General features: G+C 32.5%; 2 protein-coding genes across 5 annotated transcripts; both read right to left on the bottom strand.

The window, feature by feature from the left end:
- Positions 1–5,297: 5,297 nt before the first annotated feature.
- LOC133038788 (uncharacterized) lies at positions 5,298–13,457 on the bottom strand. Of its 3 annotated transcripts, none has more exons than XM_061117098.1 (20): positions 13,161–13,457; positions 12,115–12,285; positions 11,950–12,046; positions 11,808–11,864; positions 11,647–11,711; positions 11,501–11,534; positions 11,317–11,407; positions 11,042–11,130; positions 10,518–10,592; positions 10,346–10,434; positions 9,926–10,055; positions 9,692–9,781; positions 9,234–9,299; positions 8,857–8,948; positions 8,626–8,691; positions 8,464–8,527; positions 6,406–6,494; positions 5,988–6,105; positions 5,793–5,884; positions 5,298–5,667 (listed from the first exon to the last, which is right to left on the bottom strand). In XM_061117098.1, exons 2-19 carry the CDS (start codon positions 12,171–12,173, stop codon positions 5,840–5,842), a joined length of 1,416 nt encoding a protein of 471 aa, XP_060973081.1. In that variant the 5' UTR covers positions 12,174–12,285; positions 13,161–13,457; the 3' UTR covers positions 5,298–5,667; positions 5,793–5,839. The 3 variants fall into 3 exon arrangements, with proteins under 3 accessions (XP_060973081.1, XP_060973082.1, XP_060973083.1); XM_061117099.1 differs by having other exon boundaries at positions 9,692–9,784; positions 11,659–11,711; XM_061117100.1 differs by having other exon boundaries at positions 11,659–11,711.
- Positions 13,458–19,722: 6,265 nt separating this feature from the next.
- On the bottom strand, positions 19,723–22,775 carry LOC115715779 (probable glycosyltransferase At3g42180). Of its 2 annotated transcripts, XM_061117095.1 has the most exons (4): positions 22,262–22,775; positions 21,989–22,143; positions 21,189–21,552; positions 19,723–20,425 (listed from the first exon to the last, which is right to left on the bottom strand). In XM_061117095.1, the coding sequence occupies exons 1-4, from the start codon at positions 22,574–22,576 to the stop codon at positions 19,751–19,753; spliced, it is 1,509 nt and encodes a 502-aa protein (XP_060973078.1). In that variant the 5' UTR covers positions 22,577–22,775; the 3' UTR covers positions 19,723–19,750. The 2 variants fall into 2 exon arrangements, with proteins under 2 accessions (XP_060973078.1, XP_060973079.1); XM_061117096.1 differs by lacking the exon at positions 22,262–22,775 and having other exon boundaries at positions 22,023–22,146.
- Between the last annotated feature and the right edge of the window lie 214 nt (positions 22,776–22,989).

Raw genomic sequence — 22,989 nt, 5'->3', positions numbered from 1 at the left:
ATGTCGTTGATTCTGGGGAGTATTCAAAATTGAATAACTCGTCCTCAAATGGAGGTAAGTAAAACGACAAATAATCACCCAAATTGTTTGGTACACCGTTCGTTGTCGTTTCGCCTTGGCACTCTTGGATTACAGCTTCTTCTTCTGGTTCTTGTTTCAGAGGCCGGGGCCGGAGCCTCTGCCTCTTGCCCTAGGATTTTCGGATCCAGATTTCTTATTGCCCAGGGATTCGTCGATGGACGAAGAAGAGAAGAAAGATGTTTGAATTGAAAGGGGACCATCTATTTTTGAGATTAATCCCCGTTGTTTTCTTTTTAAATGAGTTGTGATTCTCCAATATTTAATATCAGTTCAAATATTAATAGGATTTTTTTTATTATTATTTTATTAAATAAAAATTAAAAGTGACCCATGAATTTCTCATAAACCAAAAATTTCAGTTATATAGGCACACTTTATATAGAATAGATATTTGAATAAAAATCATAAAATATTAAAATTTATTAGTTAATAAATTCGTTCAAAACAATAGAACGGACTTCAGAGGAACAGTCCTCCAACTGAAGCACACGACCTGTAGAGAAATAAGAGTCTCTTGCCAAGCAATGAGCTAACTTATTTGCAGATTGATCGTTTTACAAAACACAAATTATGAAGGCCTAAAATACCGCTCTTAATCGCTTGACACACACCAAGCTATCTATTTCCAACATGACTATATCCCACGAATGAGTTGCAATCCAACTCAGTGCTTCTTTAATGCCTATTATCTCAGCAATTTCGGGTTGAACACATTCAATCTTCCCCTTCTTGAATGCTTCTACCATAGCACTATGATGATTCTGAGCTACACAACCCATGCCAAAAGACAAGACTCGAACTAGAAAAAACTAAAAGGAAAAGACTAAAGAACCATGTCAAAAGACAAGACTAATGGAAAAACTAAATTAATTTCAACACATAAACACGATCACAGCATTAAAATTATTAAGGAATGAACTCCTTATAATTCTAATCCCATAAAATCATTAATTGGAATTAAACTAATCTATATATATATATTTATTAGATTATTGTTATGTTGAATATTTAATTATATTTTTTAATTTCTATTTTTATTATATATTTTTTTAAAAATTATATAAATTTAAAAAAATCACTTATTAATTTTTTATTTTTTTTTTAAAATATAATATTTAAAATTTTAAAATTTGAGAAAAATAAATATAGAGTTGAAGAATATTAAGATTCAACATACTGCCAATATTTAAAATAATAATAAAAAATAATAATAATACAAATAATATATTAATATTTATATATATATTTAAATTATTTTAAAATTAGTAAGTTTAATTGACATAAAAAAATAATATTAATAATATTTATATATATATTTAAATTAATTTAAAATAAATAATATTAATATTTATATATTTATAGAACTAACTATATTAACATCGTTAAATTTAATAGAATATTCTTATATTCTTAAAATCAACGGTTAAACCAACAAAAATTATTAGATAACCACATTTTATGTAGAAAGATATATGATATGGTAAATAGTGGTATAAATATCTAAAGTTTCAAGTTTGTAAGTGACATAAACTCAATCTTCATTTTTAGCTGTATAAGTACCTAAATATTTGTAAAACTGTAATTTTTCTCTAATTCTGTCAGTACAGACTCTATTATTGTCTTAAACAGGGCACATATAAGACCCAGATTCTAGATCATTGGGTCTAGATAGAAACATATAGTATCAGCTAATTTCAAATGTTCTTTTAGTAAATTCAAAACGGAGTCTGTACTGATGAAACTGGAGAAAATTACAGTTTTATAAACATTGGGTACTTATACCGCTAAAAATCACTATTGAGTTTATGCTGCTTACAAACATAAAATTTTAGGTACTTATGCCGCTATTTACCCTATATGATAAAACAATAAAAAACAAATTTGAATATATATACATTATTGTTGGGTTTTGTGCCCTAAATAAAACCCATTACAATCTGATTAGTTATCAATTTAGAATTTTGAAGTGATTTATGTTTACATGTATTTTACATGTTTATGGTTTAATATATATATATATTTAATATATACACAAAATCAGTTAAGTCCAGAACATATATTCATTCACAATTACAGTATTGTCAATACAGTGGAATGTGATTGTGATTATATGATTCAAAAGACTAAGTCCCTGTTCATCAGTGTTTTGGATTTACACTGATGTGATAATCAGCGATGAAGTATACTTACACTTGGAGTAAGTGTTATGTTCTTTCTAGAATATTGGTAAAGTCTACTAGTTTCGAATGTATGGAGTATACATTGGACTGGACCGATATTGAACTTAGACAAGATATTATAAACCTACCGTTGTATCTTTCTAAGTCAATATCAGAAGTTGATCTTAGATTAAAAGAATCTAAATCCTGATATGCTTAGGCTCAATCTCAGGAGTGCTATTCACATTCTTTGATTTATTAGTTAAGCCTACTTTTGGGTCAGGGTGATACGTATATTTTAGGAACATGATAGCATGACTAAGTGGGAGCGCTGAACATAAATATGGAATCTATAGCTTCTACTGGTGTATAGAAGTCAAGTGATGATTCCCTTCGAGCTTAGTTAAATAGAAGTAAATGGATGAGCTCTTGTTTCAGTGACTATATATTAGATCACTAAAACATCATTTACAGGTAACTAAGTGTTTTAAGGGGCAAAATACATTGAGGGGTGGAAACGGTAAATTTGTCCAATCTCGATGTAAATCATCTATATAGAGGATCTTTAATCACATTAAGATTATAACAATGGTTAAATGAGATAGCATATCTATATCGTGGAACATATAATATGCTCTATATAAGTCTGAGAGTGCAATTCCAAGTTCTAAGAGTGGATTCAACAAGGAATTAATAAGTTAGGGATTTACTTGGTAAATTCGGTTCAACTTATTGGAAGCTCAACAATATAGATCCATGGTCCCCATTCTAGTTGAGACCATACTGTTTGTAAGACTCTATAATTGATTTATGATTAATCAATTATAATTCTAAAAGTTAGACTATGTCTAATTTGAGAATTCTCACTAAGTAAGGATGAAATTGTAAATAAAAGGGTTTCTAGGTTTAATTATTAATTAAGAGACTTTGTATGTCTAATTAATAATTATATTAAATGAAAATATTATTTAATAATCTATTTTAGTTATTAAATAATTAGTTTTGGCATTTAAATGGTTAGAATTGGAAAAATGACATTTTTGGAAAATAAAAATAAAAATTGTGGAAACTGCAAAACCCATGTAAGGCCCATTCACACCATGGCCGCCCACATGTTGTGTGTTTCCCAATTATTATTTTCATTGTTAATTGTCAAGTAATTGCTAACCTAATCCTAGCAGTAATAGGAAAGTGGTGGATCACACCAAATAAGGCAGTTAATCAATTACTCAGTAAAAGAGGAAATTGTTTATTTTGGAAAGCTGAGCTTCCCTTTTCCCTATATATAGCCGCCCCTCTCTTCCTCTTTGAATGCATCATTCATACACGAAATCAAGAGAGAAAAAGGGAGAGAATTTCGAAATCCCTTTGTGAGAGAGAAGTGCCCACACACAGCAAACAGTTCCTCAATCATAGATTGGAAGACTGTGAAGGATCACATCCATCTGAAGGACATTCGGGCTCAGATCTTGATTATACTCTGCGACAGACAGGAATCAAGGGTTAGAGATCTGAGTGGAAGGAGACACATTATTCCGCTGCCATCACTGTAAGGTTTCTTAACTTTTTATGTGTTTTTGTTTATCATTTTAGAAGTTCATATTTAGGTTGTTAAATCAACATACTTGTGAGTAGATCTAAGATCCTAGTAAAATTAATTCAAACAATTATATATATATGACAATATATATTATAATTATAGCATCCATCTTCTTACTTATTAGTTAAAAAAATTATGAATAATTTATAAAAGACTTATTTGTAGCGCAGGTCCTTAAATTATATAAAGTTTGGTAAGTTGGTGCCCAAACTTTACTTTTTATCAAATTGTTTCCCAAATTATATAGTATATACGTTTTGGCAAGTTTATCCTCAAATTGTATTTTTTTAGTAAATTGGTCCCCCAAACTTTTATTTTATTAGCAACATCAAGTGTCCACTCTTAGATATTGATATTCTTATAATTTTTTTTTTTATGTATTTTTACTTATTATTATTTTTTTTTTGTGTAAAATTTAAATAATTTTGTTTTTTTAAAATAGTTTGATAAAATAATTATATTAATATATTTTATTTATTTATTTTTACTTTTCTAGTATTCATATAATATTTAATTTTTACCAAAATATTTAAAATATGTTTTATTTATATATTATTTAAATTTTGCATCAATGATAAAATTTCATGAGTTCATCATTGAGTACAAGTCAAAAATAAATTTTATAATATAATTTACTTCATAATTTATAATATATATATATTATTTTGACTACAAAATAATATCTTACTACATATTTAAGAGTTCTTTCATGCACCAAAATAAAAAAAAAATAACAAATCAAGTCATTTTATTTTCTTAAATACAAAATTAATTAAATAAATAAATAAAATATCAATATTTAAGATTGAAGACTTTATGTATTTAAGAAAATAAAAGTTTGGGAACCAATTTGCCAAAAAAAATAAAGCTTGAAGAACTAGCTTGCTAAAACTTTATATAATTTGGAGATCAATTTACCAAAAAATAAAATTTAGAGACCAATTTATCAAACCTTATTTAATTTAAGAACCTTTAATACAAATAAACCTTTTATAAAATCGATAAACAATATCAAAACAATTAGTTACACACATAAAAAAGTTGCAATTAACTATTTTTAACTTTATTTTCAGCACTACAAATTATTCTATTTTTTTTTTTTTCAAAGATTATAATTTATGGACTATAACTTTTCTTATAGTTATAACCAAAAACAAAAACGTCTACACCAATAGGGACAAAAAGTTCCTCCTACATATTAATTTTCCTATACTTGCATATAAAATAATTTATATTTGTACCAATAGTTCTTATTATTTTGTTTTAAATGAAAATTATTGTGCATACAATAAATTTTGCTTTCTATTCTATTCATTTTCTCTTCTAAATTTGCTCTTCCGCACCCAAGATAATGTTAATGAATGGGTATACTATCAACAATCATGCTACCTTGAAACTTGAAAGAGTCAAGTCCAACCCCAAACTACTTCCAAATGATTTGGCTAACACATACAAAATGGCCATAAAAGCAAATGATACCTAAAAACCGAACAAATTTTTCAGTGACAGATGGGGAATGAATTGTGATATCAAGTATCAACCCTCTTCAGGTTCCACAAGTTGTCTACATAATACTCTTTATATTTTACACTTGTATTTAGCACTGTCATGAAAATTCACTTTCTATACATCTTTCAAATAAATGCCTCAGATGGAAGAGCTTTCGCTTGATTCTAATTCTAGACTTAGGACATGGCAGGCTAGGCTCTTCACAGTTTAAATGTACTCTGCAATGCATAGTTGTCCTCGGCTCAAAATATTTGTGTTCCTTGTAAAGGCCACAGCTATGTTTCCCCAAGATTGATGAGGTTTGTTGTAAAAGAGACCCTATTATCCATAAGAAGTTTGATTTATTAGTTAGTGTTATGAATTAGTTTAGAGTGATGAATCAGTTGCCATAAAAATTAAAAACAATACAAAAAAAAAAAAAAAAAAAAAAGATGGACTTGTACCTAGCTGCAATTGACGTTTGACGACTTCTTTTGTAATAATCTTCAACTCAACATGGCTGTTGTTTTTGGGAAACCATAAGCAGAGACGAATACTGAAACCAATTCATCCATCTCAGTCATTATCATTAAGACAAACATCAATGAAGCTGCTTTCTATAGTTTATAACATCAGTAGAATTTCTGTAACCGACAAACCTTTGTTCCAGCTATGATGGAACCATTAAGAGGATGAACTGCACATGAAGTGACAGGTTCCGACAATGGAACAAACCGGTTTTGCTTGGTGACTCCAGGTGCATTCCCTTCATCCTCCCTACAACATCATGCAGCAACAGTTACAACAGGACAAAAACTACAAGAAAGTTGAGTCATAAAAATCTCACTCTCTTGAAACAGCAAGCGAAATGAACTTTTATCCAAATACAAAACAGAATAATATGATATCTAGGAAAATGTATGGGAGTTCTAGGGTCGAGCTAATAAACATGAAGGGGTCAAATTTATATAATGGATGAAATCTTTTATCGGTTTACAGAGGTAAATGCAATATATTCACTCTAGACAAGTAATATTAGACCACGAAAATCACATTCAAGTGGAAGAATGTTCTCACTTAAAATCCACATGACTTGGAGAACTGTGGTCTGGGTAGAAATCTAGTAAATAAATGCCAATGTCAGAGGATGATCCCACTGCATAGATCTGCACCAGAAATATCAAAGGGAATTTTCAGAGACTTTACTCAGAAATTGAAAAATGGAAAACAAATTCTGACTTGAATCTCAAAGAAATAAATATACGTGTGAACCTTATCTGAAAAGAGTTCCGGTTCTCCAACTTCAAATTTTTATAATACCAGGCAGCCTAGGTCTAATACTGCTGAGGTGTCTTAGTGGCTGAGGGGTCATATTTGTCTTAGTCCTAATACTATAAATATAAGTCTAGTTCAGCTGTAAGGAAGATTTCTGTTAAAAATGAAGTCTAGAACTCAGGGAGACACCAAGCATCTTGAATAGCTTCGAACCAATTCTACAGAATTTCGCTCAATATCAAATAAAAATATCAATTTCTTTCAGGAACTGAGTTGGAGATTTGGCTATCATAGTTTTAAACTGATATATTGATTGTTCATCCATTAGCTCTAAACTAAGTGGAAGGAATCGAAGAACAAGTTTGTCGATTGAAAAGATCTTTGTATGGCTTAAGCAATCAACTAGACAGTGGATCGGTTTGATGATTTTGTAACCAAATCTGATTTCAAAAAGAGTGCTTATTATAACAGTTGTGCGTATGTTAGGAATGGAAAGGCTTTCGTATATCTATGACATGCTTATTGCAAGCAAACATCTATGTGAAATTGACAAGAATAAGAAGTTGTTGAAAAGGGAATTTGAGATGAAGGACCTTGGTTCAGCCCAGAATTTTCTTGGCTGAACCAAGTAACCGCTAATTATGGATTAGTCTATGGTGCTATAACTGATAAACCAGAGGTGGTGGGATATGTAAATTCAGACTATGCAGGGGATAGATTTGAGATTTGAGGAGATCCAAAACAGGCTATATTTTTCAACCTAATGGCTGCACTATAAGCTGGAAGGCTAATAAACAATCCATTGTTGCACACTATCCACAACAGAAGCAGAATACATTGTCTGCTTAAAGAAGCATTGTGGCTGAAAGGGATTTCAAGGGAGCTTGGTTTGAATTAACACTTCGTGACTATTTTATGTTATAGTCAAAGTGCTTTGCATCTAAGTAAGAATCAATTCTTTCACAAAAGGACTAAACACAGATACGTTAGACTAAATTTCATCCAAGACACTATCTCAGAAGGAAGAGTGAAGCTTTCTAAAGTTTCAACAGGAGGAAATCAATCAGACACGCTCACCAAATCTCTACTAACAGCAAAGTTTAGGCACTTCCTAAACTTGCCACAGATATCACTGATCACGGAGTCTTCTTTCTTATTGAAAATTCAGTTAGATGCATTATAGTCAGGGTGGAGAATTGTGATATATTGACTGTTAATACATTAGCTCTTATAATATTTATTAGTATTACCATTGGCTATGCTATAAAGCCTCTTAAAACCGTTAAGATAGTTACAGTTCAAGTACAGGACCTATGCCTACAAATAGCTTCCTTATTCATTCGGATAGAAGTGAACTTGTGTGTACAAAATTTCTAAAAGAGCAATAAAGATTCAGAGAGAGGTTTCCCTGTGGATGTAAATTGGCTGAAGACAAGCTGAACCATGTATTCCTTTAGTTTTTTTTTTTTTTTGAAACTAGGATCCCCGCCTAACCCTATGACCAGGAAACTATAGCAATTGCTATGTAGGTACCCAAGAAGGACTTGAACCTCAGACCTTGTGGAAGCAAACCACATGCCTGAACCTTTGGACTACCCCCTCTTGGGTTATTCCTTTTGTGTTTTAGTGTGTACGTGTGTTTTTGAGTGTTGTGAGGTTATTGTTCTAGGAGGTTATTTGTATAACATAAACAAAGTATAAACATGAAAAAGATAAAAGGTTTACATTCTGCACTATACATGAAACAGTAGACAAATATTAAGCAATGAAAATTGAATAAAAGATCTGCATACTGGTTAAATGATAATAACAATTAAAAAGAAAGGGAAAAAAGAAAAAAAAACAACTGACGGTCCTTACTGAATTTGTAGGTAGCCATGATGGTTTTCGCAAACAAGATGAATCAGCCAAATTTGACTCATTTCTGCATCTCCAAATTGAAACAATTATTAGTTCATGCAAGACATTAGAAGCTAATGGTTATCAAGATCGATATAATACACTAAATCGAGTTCAACTTACAGCCAAGCTGGAGGAGGGCAATGAATATGTGTCACATCAAAATTAAAGGTGTCCAAAACACCAGACCTACATTTAACCAAGATGTCACTGCCATATGGTATCACTCCTGGAAACTCTTTTGATAAGCAGATACCATTTAAATGTAAGAGCAAATAAAACATACACACAGACACAGGACACAGCTTAACTATAGAAATATAAAAGGTAAATTCCTTTGTTTTACGGACTTACCAACCATCATCTAGGTGAAATGCTAGTTGGTGCGGGCAAGATGGATTGATGTTAATAGAGTGTATCTCTTTAGCAATTATATCAGACTGGGCCTGCAAAAAGCAGCAGTTATATAATATTAATGATACTTTAAAGTTGCATATCAAAAAACCACCTAGTCACTTAAGTAATTTATGACAAATGAAGTATCAAAGACAACATTAGGCCTCGTATAACAGATTTTCCTCTAATAAGTGTGCATATAAACCGAAATATAAAATATCATACTAGTATAGTGAGGTGTAATAATTTTTCGTTTTTTTTTTTTTTTTTTTGAATGGAGGTGTGATAAATTAAGAATAAAAATAAGACCATTTTCTTTCTGAAATAAATTATACCTTCAGAAGTCCAATTTTCATTATCACTGATGATAACTTTAATGATGTTAAGGGAGAATGACAAATCTGGATAAACAAAAATCACGTCTGTTATGATCAACAACTAAAAATTTAAAAGCACCACTATATCAATATAGCAAGAAATATTTATATTGAAGTTGCATTTTTGAGTTACCAAAGTATATTAACTCTACTATTTTCCCCAATTAATAAACATAAGACTTAGATTCACTTAACACCATTCATCATTCAAGGCAGATTTTAAAACACACTTACCTCAAAAGGACACTCATTCTATGTCACAAAAAGATTCAATCAAGAAACATTCTTTTACAATTAAAGTTCTTTGATTTCGTCAAACTACTTGTATTGTTGCTATCTTTCTCAAGTTCTTCATGCTGCTACAATTCAATCCAAACATTAAACAAGTACCTACAGTAAGGAAATTGGCATATTACTTCTTTATGGCTACGAAAAGCAGATGCTGGTCTTCCTCCACGAAGATCCCACATGTAAATAACCCCATCCTTGTTGGCTCCATAGATTATCTGTTAAAAAAAGCTAACAAAAAGTCAATTGACCTCCATAAAACCATGGACATAAATTGATGAACATCTTACACACTCCATCTAAAGGCAAAAAGGAAAAAAAGGGCACAATAATGATCCTAGAAAAAATGTAAATTGGTATACCTGGTTTTCCAGATTTAGTTGAATACTATTAATTGTGCTGCGAGAATTTGTAGTAAGTTCAAGACATGGAAATACACCAAGTCTTCGGTCCCATACATTGACTACACCATGTGTATCTGATGCAAACAACCTATAATAGCTCAGCACAAAAACAAAAGGATTTTATTATTCAACTAGTTCGTTCACTTTCTTAGATAAATGCAATAAATTATTTTCCACAGAATTTGTAATCACTGAAAGACCGAACGCATGCAAATTTGGCAGTGTTTGACATAAACAAAAGACTACAACAAAAACCTAGAGCAAACTTGAGATTCTTGGACCTTGCACTCTAATCACTCAATGTCGTTAAGAAAAAATAAATTGAACCTATGCGAGAAAAGATCGCATAACTAACTTATCTACTTTCACTTCACTAACCTGGAATCACCAGCAGTAGAAGCTATATCACTAACACCTTTATCAAGATTAAAATTGTGGAGGGAGAGAGTAGGTCTTATTTTTAATACCTGCATCATCCATAAGATCATTACTATTGCACACATACAAATCATCCACCTAAAATATAGTACATGTGAAAATAGATACGTACTTGGGCTGGTTCAGAAGTGATGTAACCAATATCAAATACGAGCAAGTTGTTACTTCTCAATGAACTGCACACCACCTAAACCACATAGATGAATTACATAATACATCAAATAAACAAATGATGAATTTTAATTTTTAACCAAGAAATCAAAATCTCTCAGGCAGCAGTTCATCAACAAAAACAAAAAAACATGTGTTGTCCTACTCCAGAATCCAAACACAAAATGTAGTTTGAATCCTTCAAATATCTACTTGACCTAAAGATAGGTTAGGCAATAATTATATTTCTAAAATCAAATCTGATCATTAAATGACAATATCATAAACCAAGATTAAAAAGTGCTACTACATAGTCATTAAACTGAACTAATGTCGTAAAAATTAAAGTGCAATTAACAACTTCATACGGGAATGGAAATACTGAACAAGTGTAGTTAGTTGTGCTTCCATAGGTCGACACAAAACCACATATGGAAAAGGAAAAAAAAAAAAGAAAAAAACAACAACAACAAACTTGATGCAAACCTCATCTTGGTTGGCAAGGTTCCACCTGACACAGTCAAGTTGTTGTTGTCTAGTAAGGTGCAGCACGAGTTTCGCTTCATCTTCCACACCTAACAGAAAAGTGGGTAAGATCTGAAACAATTGTTTTGATAAGCAATATATGCAACTGAAATTTGATAAAAGAAACATGAAATGGCAGAATGACCCATTTGAATCAGAATAAATTAAAAATGCACAAAACTTAACAAAGCACTCTTTAATCAGCAAAGCAAAAGAAATTTTTTTCTTTAACTTACATTCAGAGGATTGATTACTTTGGCAATAAAGAGTCTCAAAATCATGCACTGTTAAGCACCCTGATTTTGTTACAGATACCAAATATATTCCCTGGAAATTTTTTAACAAAACGGAACAAACACTGAGTTCTAAATTAAACAGAACAAACTTCAAATTCAGGAACCTTAACAAACCAGACTTCACCTTGTTGTCAAAGTCCAAAGCTGAAATTCCCTCCCTAAACAAATTTAAAAGGAAAAAAATACAATTAGCTATAGCTACCTTTCATTAAAAAAATTTAAAATAAACTAATGATTAATACAATAGATTTTATTAGGGAAAAAACTGACTTAAAAACTGACTTTTTTATGAGCGCTTGACCATGAATATACCCAGCATTAGCTACTCGGTTTATCTAAAACGAGAAAAATCAATCAGCACATAAACACTGAATCATGATAATCAGTAATCAGAATGAGACATATAGCACAACTACGGCAATAGGGCATACATGCGTGAGACAAGGAGTGCCATTGAGATGATGATACAAATGAGGGAAAGCCCCAACCTATTTCCAATTTTGGAAACCCAAATTAGAGTTGCAAATACAAAATCAAGAACAGTACTACTTAAACTAGGGTTAAGGATAACACCTCTGAGTAGGATTGAATGAGTAAATCGGACACTGAATGTCGGTATTTTGGATCAAACCTACCGTTCAATTCAATGAGACTTCGTCTCCATTGTTGCCTGAAGGAGCCATTTCAGATTATACACAATACCACTTCAAAATTAACAATAAATAAACCAAAAATTACCTCCTCACTGGTTTGGAGACTTCATTCAAGGGTTCCAAGGGAACCAAATATTTCTCCATTAAACATCAAAATCAATATGGCTGGCAATTTGGGTTATTGTGTTGTCACGTTTATGACGCTTGACGTTTATAGTTAACACGAACACAACACGATTATTAAGCGCATCAAGCCCTGAACACGAACACAAAATAAATTTTAAACATTATAATTTCAAAACCGACATCTTTAACACATGATTAAATGTATTATGATACGATACGAAACTAACACGATTAAACATTATTTTATAGAGAGTTTTCCAAAAGAGGACGTTACAAAAAGGCAATAAACCAACTAGAAACAGCAAAGTTCAATCAACCAACAATTTTCTTCACACATCATCAAATTTAAACAAAATAATATACAGATCTATTTAATTTAAACACAGTATCTACACAATCTCAGACCAAATGAAATTAGAAACAAAGAATTGAGAATCAAAAACACAATTAAGAGAGAAATTATATCACCTTCCATTTCCAACTGTCTCTGCCAAGAATGTATAATCTTAACATTTCCATAATTGAAACAATAAAAAAGTGAAAATAAAACAGTGTTCTGGGAGGTTCATTAAGAAATACAGATAACAGAATTCTAGGAAAAGGATTTATAAGGTCAAGTCTAAATAATTTGAAAATATACAGTAACTATGCTGATTCTTTCATCGAAACAATAGTTACAATGGTCTGAAACTTTAATGTGCTTAATTTGCTTTTATGCATTTAAGAAGAGCAAGTTCCAAATTTTTGATAAAATGTTAATTGTATATTATATATATAAATTCAAGAACAAATTCAATAAATCCATCCCGAGCACCCCCCATCCCTGGGACCTCACAGCCTCAACCATAAAGCCCCCGTGACCACCGGCCTTGGACCCCAAGCCCAGCGACCCCCATCCTCACGCCCAGAAATCCGACCTCAGACCCAAGCCCCACGACCCCCCGCATGACAGCCGTGACCTCAGACCTTCAGAACACATAGAGAGAAAAAGAGTAAGAGAGGTACCTCCAAGGAGAGATAGCGGATGCCGGTGAGAGATCTCACCGTCGAGAGCCACGCCGCCGGTTAGATATGACAGAGAAGAGACATAGGGTTTTGAGGAGTCAGGGTGAGAAGCTGCCTCAATTTTGACTGTTATTAAGAGTTCAGTTAAAAGTAGGGGGTAAAATGGGTTTCGACACGGCACACCAACACGAACACGAATTTTACGGGAAAAAATTAGACGCGGGTCGAAAACGGGTCGACACAACTTGACAAAAAATAAAAACGAGTTAAGCACGACATGACACGACCCGCTTAACACGAATGTGACACGTTTGATACAATTTTTTAAAATATAATAAAATAAAAAATTAATAATAATAATAATATAATTATATAAAAATATATATATATATATAAATATTTTTGAATATGAAATAGCAACTTCATTGAATAATTAGCATTCGGAATATAAGAGGGAGATTAACTCATCCCAAGCATTATACTCAAAAATGCTAAGACCAGAGAGAAAATAAGAGTGTCTTGCAACAACATGGGCAACTCGGTTTGTTGATCGTCTGATAAAACAAATCTTAACATTATTTAGAGAAGAGAATAAAATTTGACAATCATGAATAATCAAACCAAAAATAGAATTTAAGGATTGATTACTACGAATGCCTTGCACAGTGAGCATGCTATCTGTCTCAACCTCTACATCAGACCAGTTCTTGCTTTTAATCCAGTTGAGAGCTTCTTTGACTCACATTGCTTCAACAACTTCCGCATCATAGACACCTCCATAATATCACGATTTGGCCTCAATGAGCTTACCCGAGCTATCTCGAGCAACAATCCTGAATCCATAAGAGTTATCCCGTGGAAAGAGTGCAACATCAACATTTATCTTGATTTTATTCACTTCAGGTGTAGTCCAACGCTCAGCTCCATCCCCTCTATTCTCAAAAAATAAAGAAGATACGGAAGTGTTATCTTGAGCATTACTGTTTTGGAATTAATTTGTTAAACAACAATAATTATTTTTAATCATTGGTAAATTTTAATTATTTTTTAATAGTTTAGAAAATAAGGTTCAAAAGGCACCTGATTATTTTTAGGCTAATTTGAATTTTTACTCCCTGAACTTTGACATATACCAAATCATGCCCCCTAAACTTTTCAGGTCGTTAACAATTCCCCCCAAACTATTGAGATTGTTAGATTCCCAAGTTGACATTCTAACTAGGGTTTTGGTTTATGGGTCTGTCTTAGAGCAAATGGCTCAAACATTTGTACTGGGACAAATTAGACATGTCACAAACATATTTGAGCAAACAAAATCAAAATCGGAGCACTTTTAGTTTTAAGCACTCGAGGCCCCAGGTTCCTTAGGCACCCAATGCCTAAGTTAACATATTTTCAACCTAGGGCGCTTCCAACCATAATGTCGAAGAAGTATTTCGATCTTTTTCTTCGTTTTCATCTTAAACGAGGAAATAAGTGCTTTTGGAGGAAAAATAAATCGACTTGGAGGCTAAAATAGGGACCTAGCGCCCAGATTGAACTAGGCACTAGGCCGAGCGCCCAAGTTGGCACTTTGTCAACCTGGGCGACTTCAATCAGCATTTTAGATAAAGTCTTGAACCAGCATTAATGTAGCCCAAGTGGGAGAATGTTAAACTTTTATTTGGGCTTACTTTGACTTTTATTATTTTATTAAAATTTGGGTTGATTTAATAGTTCTTTGCTGTGTTAGCTCATATTGTTGGTGATCAATAATTGATGGGCTTAACATATGTGTGTGTAAAGTCTACGTGAAGCAGAAGTGTGGGTTTTTCTAGTTAACTGAAACCTTTGATGAGCAGGCCCAATCCAAGTAGGGTTATGTAGATAAGTCTCCTCCCTAACTCTATATATACATATTGTCTCATCACAATTGTATATTTTTGATAATCAGATAAATAAAACTGTTTTTGATTTAGAGACCTAAGGAGGAAGACTTAGTTGATAGTATTGCACTATCAAATTATGGTAATTGTTATGGATCAATTAAGTACGCATACCTAATTATTATATATTATAATTGTGTTCTATATTAGTTACAAATTGATCTTGAGTTTATTGTTAATTTTTTTTAATATTTTTAACATTGTGTTCCAATGTACAATTGCACAACTTGATGTAAAATTTTATATTTATATTAAAATTATAAAAAGTAATAACTTTATAATAATATTATTATGTACAACAATATAATAAAAAAAGAATATAAATAGTTGATCATCAATGTTCTAATTAAGTATACTAATAAAATAATAAAAGTCAATAATAAAATTGTGCTTTTACAGTGATGCAAATTTTACATTATAGTAAACGTTGTGCTAAATTTGGCATGATAATATTTGTTATATGCTAAATTTAGTACAATATTTATTATGTGCCAAATTTATATAATTTTTTGATACTATTATTTTTTTAAGTGAGCTATATTTTAGTTTTATATCACTTATTTATATCATTAGAGATCCTCATAGGATAATAGAATAATATGCTGACTAAATTAAAGTATATACAAATCTTTTAAAATTAGTTTTGTTATATTAAATATTAATTTGATTCATTTAAAAAAAAATTAGCATACCGCATGCACGTTTTGTTTTCTATATATAGTTGGGTTGGGTGTACGTTCGTTTGATAAACAAGAAAAATAACATTTTTATTGTAAATAAAAGTTGGAAATCGAGAAGGTCCTGCTTTGAAAATTGTTGGCTCAGAGAACCAATGTGCGCATAAGTTATTAAAGATATCTGATCCAACTGCCCTTCTAATGCTATTAATGATAAGATAGCATTTTGTGGAAACATTTTGCAGGAATGGGGAAAGAGTTACACAGGCAATTTCAAGGACAGAATAAATATCTCAAAAAAGAGGTCCATTATTGGAAAAGAGGGAGAGATGATTTATCTATAAGAAAGCACAAAGAAGCTGAACATAATCTTTTTGAGGTTTACACTCAAAGAGAGGTGTTTTGGAGGCAAAGATCAAAACAAATATGGTTGAGGGAAGGAGATCAAAATAGTAAGTTTTTCCATGCTTATGCCTCTACTCAAAAAAGAATTAACTCTCTCTCTCAAAGCATCAAAATTCGGCTTGTTATTGGGTGGATTGGCAAAATGGACTGTCTGATGTTATTAAGAATTATTTTGCAGAATTATTTTCTTCTTCTCCTAGTGCAGCTACTGTTATAACTGATAGCATTCCCACAACCATTACTACTGATCAGAACATGAGTTTACTTGCTCTGGTTATTGAGGAAGAAGTTAGACAAGCTGTAAAGCAGATGCAACCCGACAAGTCACCTGGACTAGATGGAATGACACCAGGATTTTACCAGCGCAATTGGAACACTGTTGGATCGGATGTAGTGAAGCTGGTGAGAAATTTCTTTTGTACTAGATTGTTGCCTTTAGGTTTAAATCACACAAATATGGTCTTAATTCCTAAGAAGAAGAATCCAATGACTATGGGTGATCTAAGACCAATCTCCTTATGCAATGTCTTGTACAAAATCATTTCTAAAGTGATGGCTAATCGACTTAAAGAGCTATTGCCGCAACTTAATTTAGAATATCAAAGTGCTTTTATACTAGGGCGACTAATCTCAGATAATAGCATGATCTCGTATGAGGTTATGCATTATTTAAAACGGAAAAGAAATGGTAAGGAAGGTTTTATGGCTTTGAAGCTCGATTTTAGCAAAGCTTACGACCGTGTAGAATGGACGTTTATCGAAGTAATGATGAAGAAGATGGGCTTTCATGAACACTTTGTGCAACTGGTTTTACAATGTGTATCCACCGTGCAATATACAAAATAGTGGTAAAGAAATTGGCTCTATCGTTCCTTGTCGAGGCATCTGCCAAGGAGATCCTCTGTCCTCGTATTTATTCTTAATTTGTGCAGAGGGATTCTCTTCTCTCATCAGGTGGTTCGAATCAAATAAGCTTTTAAGATGCTGTAGAGTGGCTAATGGGGCTCCTACTACCTCCTAAATGCTCTTTGTCGATGACAGCTACGTCTATTGTAGAGCCAATTACAGAGAAGCCTCTAATGTCCTCAACATGCTCCATACTTTTCAACTTGCTTCAGGCCAAATGGTTAATTTCACAAAATCTTCTGTCTTTTTTAGTTCTAATACTACAAGGACTGTTAGAGATAGAATTTGTCAACAATTGGGCATCAATGAAGTTTACGCAAGCAGCTTTTATGGGCATCTTTTTGAAATAGATCGAGTTCTAATTATGGGCATCCTGGTTGTTTGAAAAGTCTGGCATATACTCTGTAAAGAGTGCTTATAGATTTCTTCAACAATCCAAGGAAGATGTCCAACATGGTACTAATTTGTGGAGAGTCTTTTGGAAAATTCAGATTCCCCCTAAGGTTTCGCACTTCGGTTGGAAGGCAATCACAGGTTGTTTACCTACAAAAGTTCAGCTACAATCGAAACATGTGGCAGTCGATCTTCTTAGCCCTCACTACTACAAATATCAGAATTCGCGACGGTTCTAAAAATGATTTTTTTCGGGAACCGTTGCTAAAAAAATTAAGTAACTATTTAAAACCGTCGGGAAAAATTTAGTATTCCCGACGGTTTAAAATTGTAGTAAACAAAATAGGCGATGTTTTTTTTAATAAAATGCAATTTTTAATGGAGCTTTATAGGCGACGGTTTAAAACCGTAGGCGACTGTTTAAAATCGTCGCCTATAGTATAGGCGACGGTTTTAAACCGTCGCCTATAAGGGTCCATTGAAAAATCATCACCTACTTCTTGCCACATTTCCCACGTGCCCACCTACTTTTTTTTTTTATTTCCCACATGCCCACCTATATCTTCTCACCTATTTCTTCTCCATTTTCCACACCCTAAAACGAAAATCTTAACTCTCCAAAACCCCACCCACGCCTCCGCACCATCGCCCTCCTCTCTCACCGTCTTCTTCCCTCTCTCGATCTCCATTTCTTCTTGTCTCTCTCGTCCATCGATCTCCACCCACCCCTCCTCCCGTCGGTCTCCCTCTACTCTTCTTCGCATACGTCGGACCACCACCACCTCCCGTCGGTGTCCCTCTCATCTTCGTCTCATACGTCAGACCACCACCACCTCCCGTCTGTCTCCCTCTCTCTCTTTCTCTCTCTCTCCAAGCTCGGTATAAATACATTTATTTATTTATATACTTTTTTATTTGTTATATATATTTATTTTGTTATTGTATAAATTTAATGTGTTTTAAAGTTAGTCGTTATTGTAACAAAATTAATTAGTTGTTTTATTTTAATTTAGGTAAAATTATAAAGCTAATGGAGGAAAAAAAATGGGGGAAATTTTAATGGCAGAAAAATCTGTATTTTTTTTTACATTCCTGACGATCTAAAACCGTCGCCTATAACAGGGTATAGGCGACGATTTTAAACCGTGCCCTATACTATAGGCGACGATTTAAGGGCACGGTTATAAACCGTCGCCTATACCCAATTATAGGCGACTGTTTTACAACCGTCGGGAAACCCACATTAGCAATGTTTTTGAATCGTCGCCTATTATGCCCATTTTACGACAGTCGTATAGGCGACGGTTATAGAAACCGACGGTAATACTTTAAACAACTTTTTACAACGTCGGGAAAACCTATTTTTGTAGTAGTGCCTTTCTGTAATATAGAGGCTGAATCTATCATCCATTTTCTAGTAAACTGCCCTTTTGCAACTTCTTGCTGGAACAGGTCCATTATCAACTATAGTGTCAACAACCATGCTGATTTTTGCACCTAGTTTGGAGAGAAAATAGCAGGTAAGGATGATAACACCATGAAAGAGATACTGATGATATCTTGGGCTATTTGGAATGCCCGAAACAACCTTGTTTGGAATAGAAAATCTAAGCTAGCTACTGAAGTAGTTTTGTTTGCAAGAACTACCCTTAATTAATGGAGTTTTGCTCATCAAAGAATTATGGAACCTCTCCTTGTTTTCGATGAACAAGTTGCTGAGGTTGAGCATTGGACTACACCTGCGAATGATACGATTAAGGTCAATGTGGACGGAGTAACTTTTAAAGCTACAAATTCATTCATGTTTGGCTACATTGCAAGGAGGAGTGATGGTACTCTAATAGAGGCAGTCTCAGCTAGAAAAATTGGTCATGTTGCACTAGAAATTGCTGAAATTACAGGCATTAAAGAGGCACTTAGCTGGATAAAAAGCAAAAGATGGCAAAAAGTCTCACTTGAATCCGACTACTTAGTTATTGTTCAAGCAATCAAGAGTTCGGCGTATCTTCCTTCTACTTTTGGACTGCTTGTTCATGACTGTCAACAACTTTTGGCTGATTTAAATTATGTTAATTTTTATTTTGTAAAACATTCTGCTAACAAGGCGGTGCATTTTCTTGCGAGAAGCTCTTGTTGTTCGTCAGTTCGTATCTTTTATGACTACAACTGACCACATGAGTTTGTAGAGATTGTTAAGAATGATTCATCTTATTAATAAATTGATCCTTTTCCATTCAAAAAGAAAGTTGGAAATCGTTTCTAATCAAATCTAAATATTCCTCAATTATATGTTGTTTACATTTCCAAACTTGAAGTTAAGTCGCCTTAACCAAATAGAATGAAGCACCATATGAATTACATCAAATGGTTGAGCTGGCCTGTTTAACACAAAGTGTTTCTTCACTAGTAATACTCTTCTATACATTTTTAGGTACTCTTTAATCGGTACCTTTTTTAAAATATTTTTAATTTCTGGTATCTTTGAAGTTGGGATATTTATGGAAAATGTGTTCCAATTAAGCACATCATTAAAGGGTAGCGAGTAATTATCAGATATAATTACTGGAACACACCCTGCATTGATTGCCTCTACTACTCTTGGACTAGCCACTTCATACCCACTAGGGCACAAACAAAACTTGCTTTGGCCCAATAACTTGGAGTAGTTTTGGCCTATAGGGAGCTTTTCATGAACTCTAACTTCATCGTCTTTATCTTTCCAATGCTCGAACAAGACATGTCTAATATATCCATGGGCCCTTCCTGCAAAGAAGGCAAGAGTTGTACGTTTTTTTGGGCTTAGGCCCACATTAGGTGGGCCTAAAGTTCCAACTCTCAAGTTAATTTCTGGAAGTGAGACATCTCTTTTGGGTTGAAATCCTTCTGAAGTGTTGGCATTGCATAGAACTCTGATGAAGTTGTTCAAAAATTGAGGTTTCCTATGTGAAATTTCTGGTGCCTTAAATTAGAAAAGTACAAAAAAAAAAAAAAAAAGGCACATTAACAATATTGGAAGTTTGAAACTATAAAATAACAATTAATGTTTAGTTCATATAGTCATATAAAACAATGCCAATGTAATGGACAAAATTATAATTTAAGATCATTTTAATAAATGACATGAATCCAGCATATATATTATTTAAAGTTCTCTTCTCACATCTATTATCAATCAAGCATTTTGTCAATGAACAAAAAAACAATTTTCCTAACAAAATCTAACTTTATATTAGTAAAGCACTTATTATTATTCACTGCTTTCTTTCCTTATTAAATTTGATACAACTAATAATAATTGTTGTTATCTAGAAAATTAAGAGGAGTACTTTAATTCATCCTCTCTTTGATTAGCAGTCTCATATTTCAATATAGAGAAATGTTAAAGGGCACCAGTGGTGCCTAGCACTCTCCTAGGTGTTAATATCGCTATTTGTCTAACGAAGTATCGGGTCTCACATAATTTAATATATATATATATATATAATAGCTTTTAGAAAGTATCGCTAGCCAATCGTAACGTGACATGTCGAGAAAATACTAGGCATCACTGGTGCCTAATAACAATGCTCTTCAATATACTACTCCAACAAATAGCATATATATATATATATATGCATGCTACAGAATTACGTATCAATGAATAAAATATTATAAAATAAAAAAAAGTGAAAATTAAGAAATATTATGGGGTATTTGAAATGAGTTTGAGAAATAATAATTACCCAATCATGGCAGGAAAGCATGAAATGATCAGCACCAGTGGATTTATTCCAAAAGGGGTACTTATTGGCGACCACATGAATGTAATCGTAGACAAGCCGACAGAGGCGGTCTCGGCTGTAATCGGCTTTGGTAAGAATGGGATTATAAACATAACTAATGATGTTGACCACACTCAATGGCAGAAAATACATATGTGCTTCTTCAGCATTTCTGGCTCTAAATCCACTCTTCTCACTCTCTATCTCGTCCATGAAATGCCCTTCAATAGCATATATGTTGTTCACTGGTGCCATGTGAAACACTGGTGGCTCTCCTTCCTTGTAGCTCCACACTTTAAATCTCTTAACCATCTCTATGTGACTCCTAATCATCATCATCATTATCATATTATTAATTTAATTAATTATTACTATATTTATTAGCTTTTTTTTTTTGGTTGTTAGGCTTCTTACAATTTAGATTTTTTTTTATTTTGTAAACCCAAGTGTGAAAAATGCTTAAAAAACACGTCGTTTGAATAACGAGCCTCATCGATCCTTTCATTTTCTACTTTTTAAAAAACTGAAGTAATATATAAATATATATATTCAATTTTTTAAGGCCAAATTCAAAAGTGAAATCAAAACTTTGAAAGGAGTAGTGTTTACTTTTTAATTATTTTTATATTCATTTATTTATTCCACTATAAAAAATAAATTGAAATAAAAACCTCTTATTTTTTTTCTTTTGTATGAGTGTTTCTTTTCCTTTATTTGATATTAAGAATAAACTAATTATAGAAGTATATATATATACTTACTGATGAAAAGCATAGGGATTTCTGTAAGCCGAACCTCTTGGTATAAAGCTCTCATTCTTATCAGATTTGAAACTTTTGGTAACAATTGCTTCATGAATAGCTGCTCGAGCCTGGGCCAAATCACTCTCAATTTTATCTGATCTACTATTAATGATCTTCATACAACAAGAAGATGTAGCATGTTAAAATCAAACAAAAAGTACTAGTATATATATATATATAATAATATAAAATGGAATTAATATTGGTGCATGTGCATGCATATATGCTTACCTTAGTGTTTGGATGCAAAGAACTTGATGGTGAGAGAAAAGAGGCTAAAGAAACATTTGGTGGAGTAGTAGTAGTACTACTATTATGGTCGATGTTTTGAATAATAATATCATGACTTGTTGAAGGAATAGGAATAGAAGTAATAGTTGTGTTATTATTGTTGTTGGTTGAAATGTTAGTAAGGGAGTAGGAGTAAGAGTGGATAGTAAGCTGGGTTTGGTTTAGGGTTAGGTTATGGGAGATGAAGAAAAGAATCAGAAGAAGTAAAGTTGAAAGGAACAACACAGCTGTGGAGCTGCTTAAGGCTGAAGCCATGGCGTTGTGACAGGCAGGAATATCTATGCACTCTCCTTAATATAAGACATTTTCTTCAATATTAATTAGTAGGAGAAGATATTATGCAGGAATTAATCAATAATTAATGAATCAATGTTCTCACGTGGGTGGCTTAATTAAGATATTTTGGCCAATATTTGCTGCATAAATTAATACTCAAGTACTATAATATAGACTTTGTTTATTTTATTTTTGCCAGCTTATATATATTGAGTTGATCATATATACATGATATATCTATACGTGTAGCTGTTTGACTAACAAGTAATCGAAAGTACTAATTCCTAGGTCTATACATTAGACTATATGTAAAAATTATAAAAGTCACCATTTCTACCAAATATTTTATTATTATTATTTTTTCAAATGAGACTGTGCAATAAATTGGTTAT

The sequence above is a fragment of the Cannabis sativa genome, chromosome 6 (assembly GCF_029168945.1).
Source record: "Cannabis sativa cultivar Pink pepper isolate KNU-18-1 chromosome 6, ASM2916894v1, whole genome shotgun sequence".
Taxonomy (NCBI): domain Eukaryota; kingdom Viridiplantae; phylum Streptophyta; class Magnoliopsida; order Rosales; family Cannabaceae; genus Cannabis; species Cannabis sativa.
The sequence above is the reverse complement of the archived record's forward strand: the minus strand, read 5'-3'. Positions and strand labels throughout refer to the sequence as shown.

Excerpts from the sequence above, each read along its gene's own strand:
- LOC115715779 (XM_061117095.1), bottom strand. The coding sequence starts at position 22,576 with ATGGCTTCAGCCTTAAGCAGCTCCACAGCTGTGTTGTTCCTTTCAACT. Across the intron at positions 22,144-22,261 it reads CTTTGCATCCAAACACTAAG|ATCATTAATAGTAGATCAGA; the intron begins GTAAGCATATAT and ends TGTTGTATGAAG. Across the intron at positions 20,426-21,188 it reads TGCTTTCCTGCCATGATTGG|GCACCAGAAATTTCACATAG; the intron begins GTAATTATTATT and ends TTCTAATTTAAG.
- LOC133038788 (XM_061117098.1), bottom strand. The coding sequence starts at position 12,173 with ATGGAGAAATATTTGGTTCCCTTGGAACCCTTGAATGAAGTCTCCAAA. Across the intron at positions 11,535-11,646 it reads ATAAAAAAGTCAGTTTTTAA|GGAGGGAATTTCAGCTTTGG; the intron begins GTCAGTTTTTTC and ends AAATTTGTTTAG. Across the intron at positions 10,593-11,041 it reads ACCTTGCCAACCAAGATGAG|GTGGTGTGCAGTTCATTGAG; the intron begins GTTTGCATCAAG and ends TATGTGGTTTAG.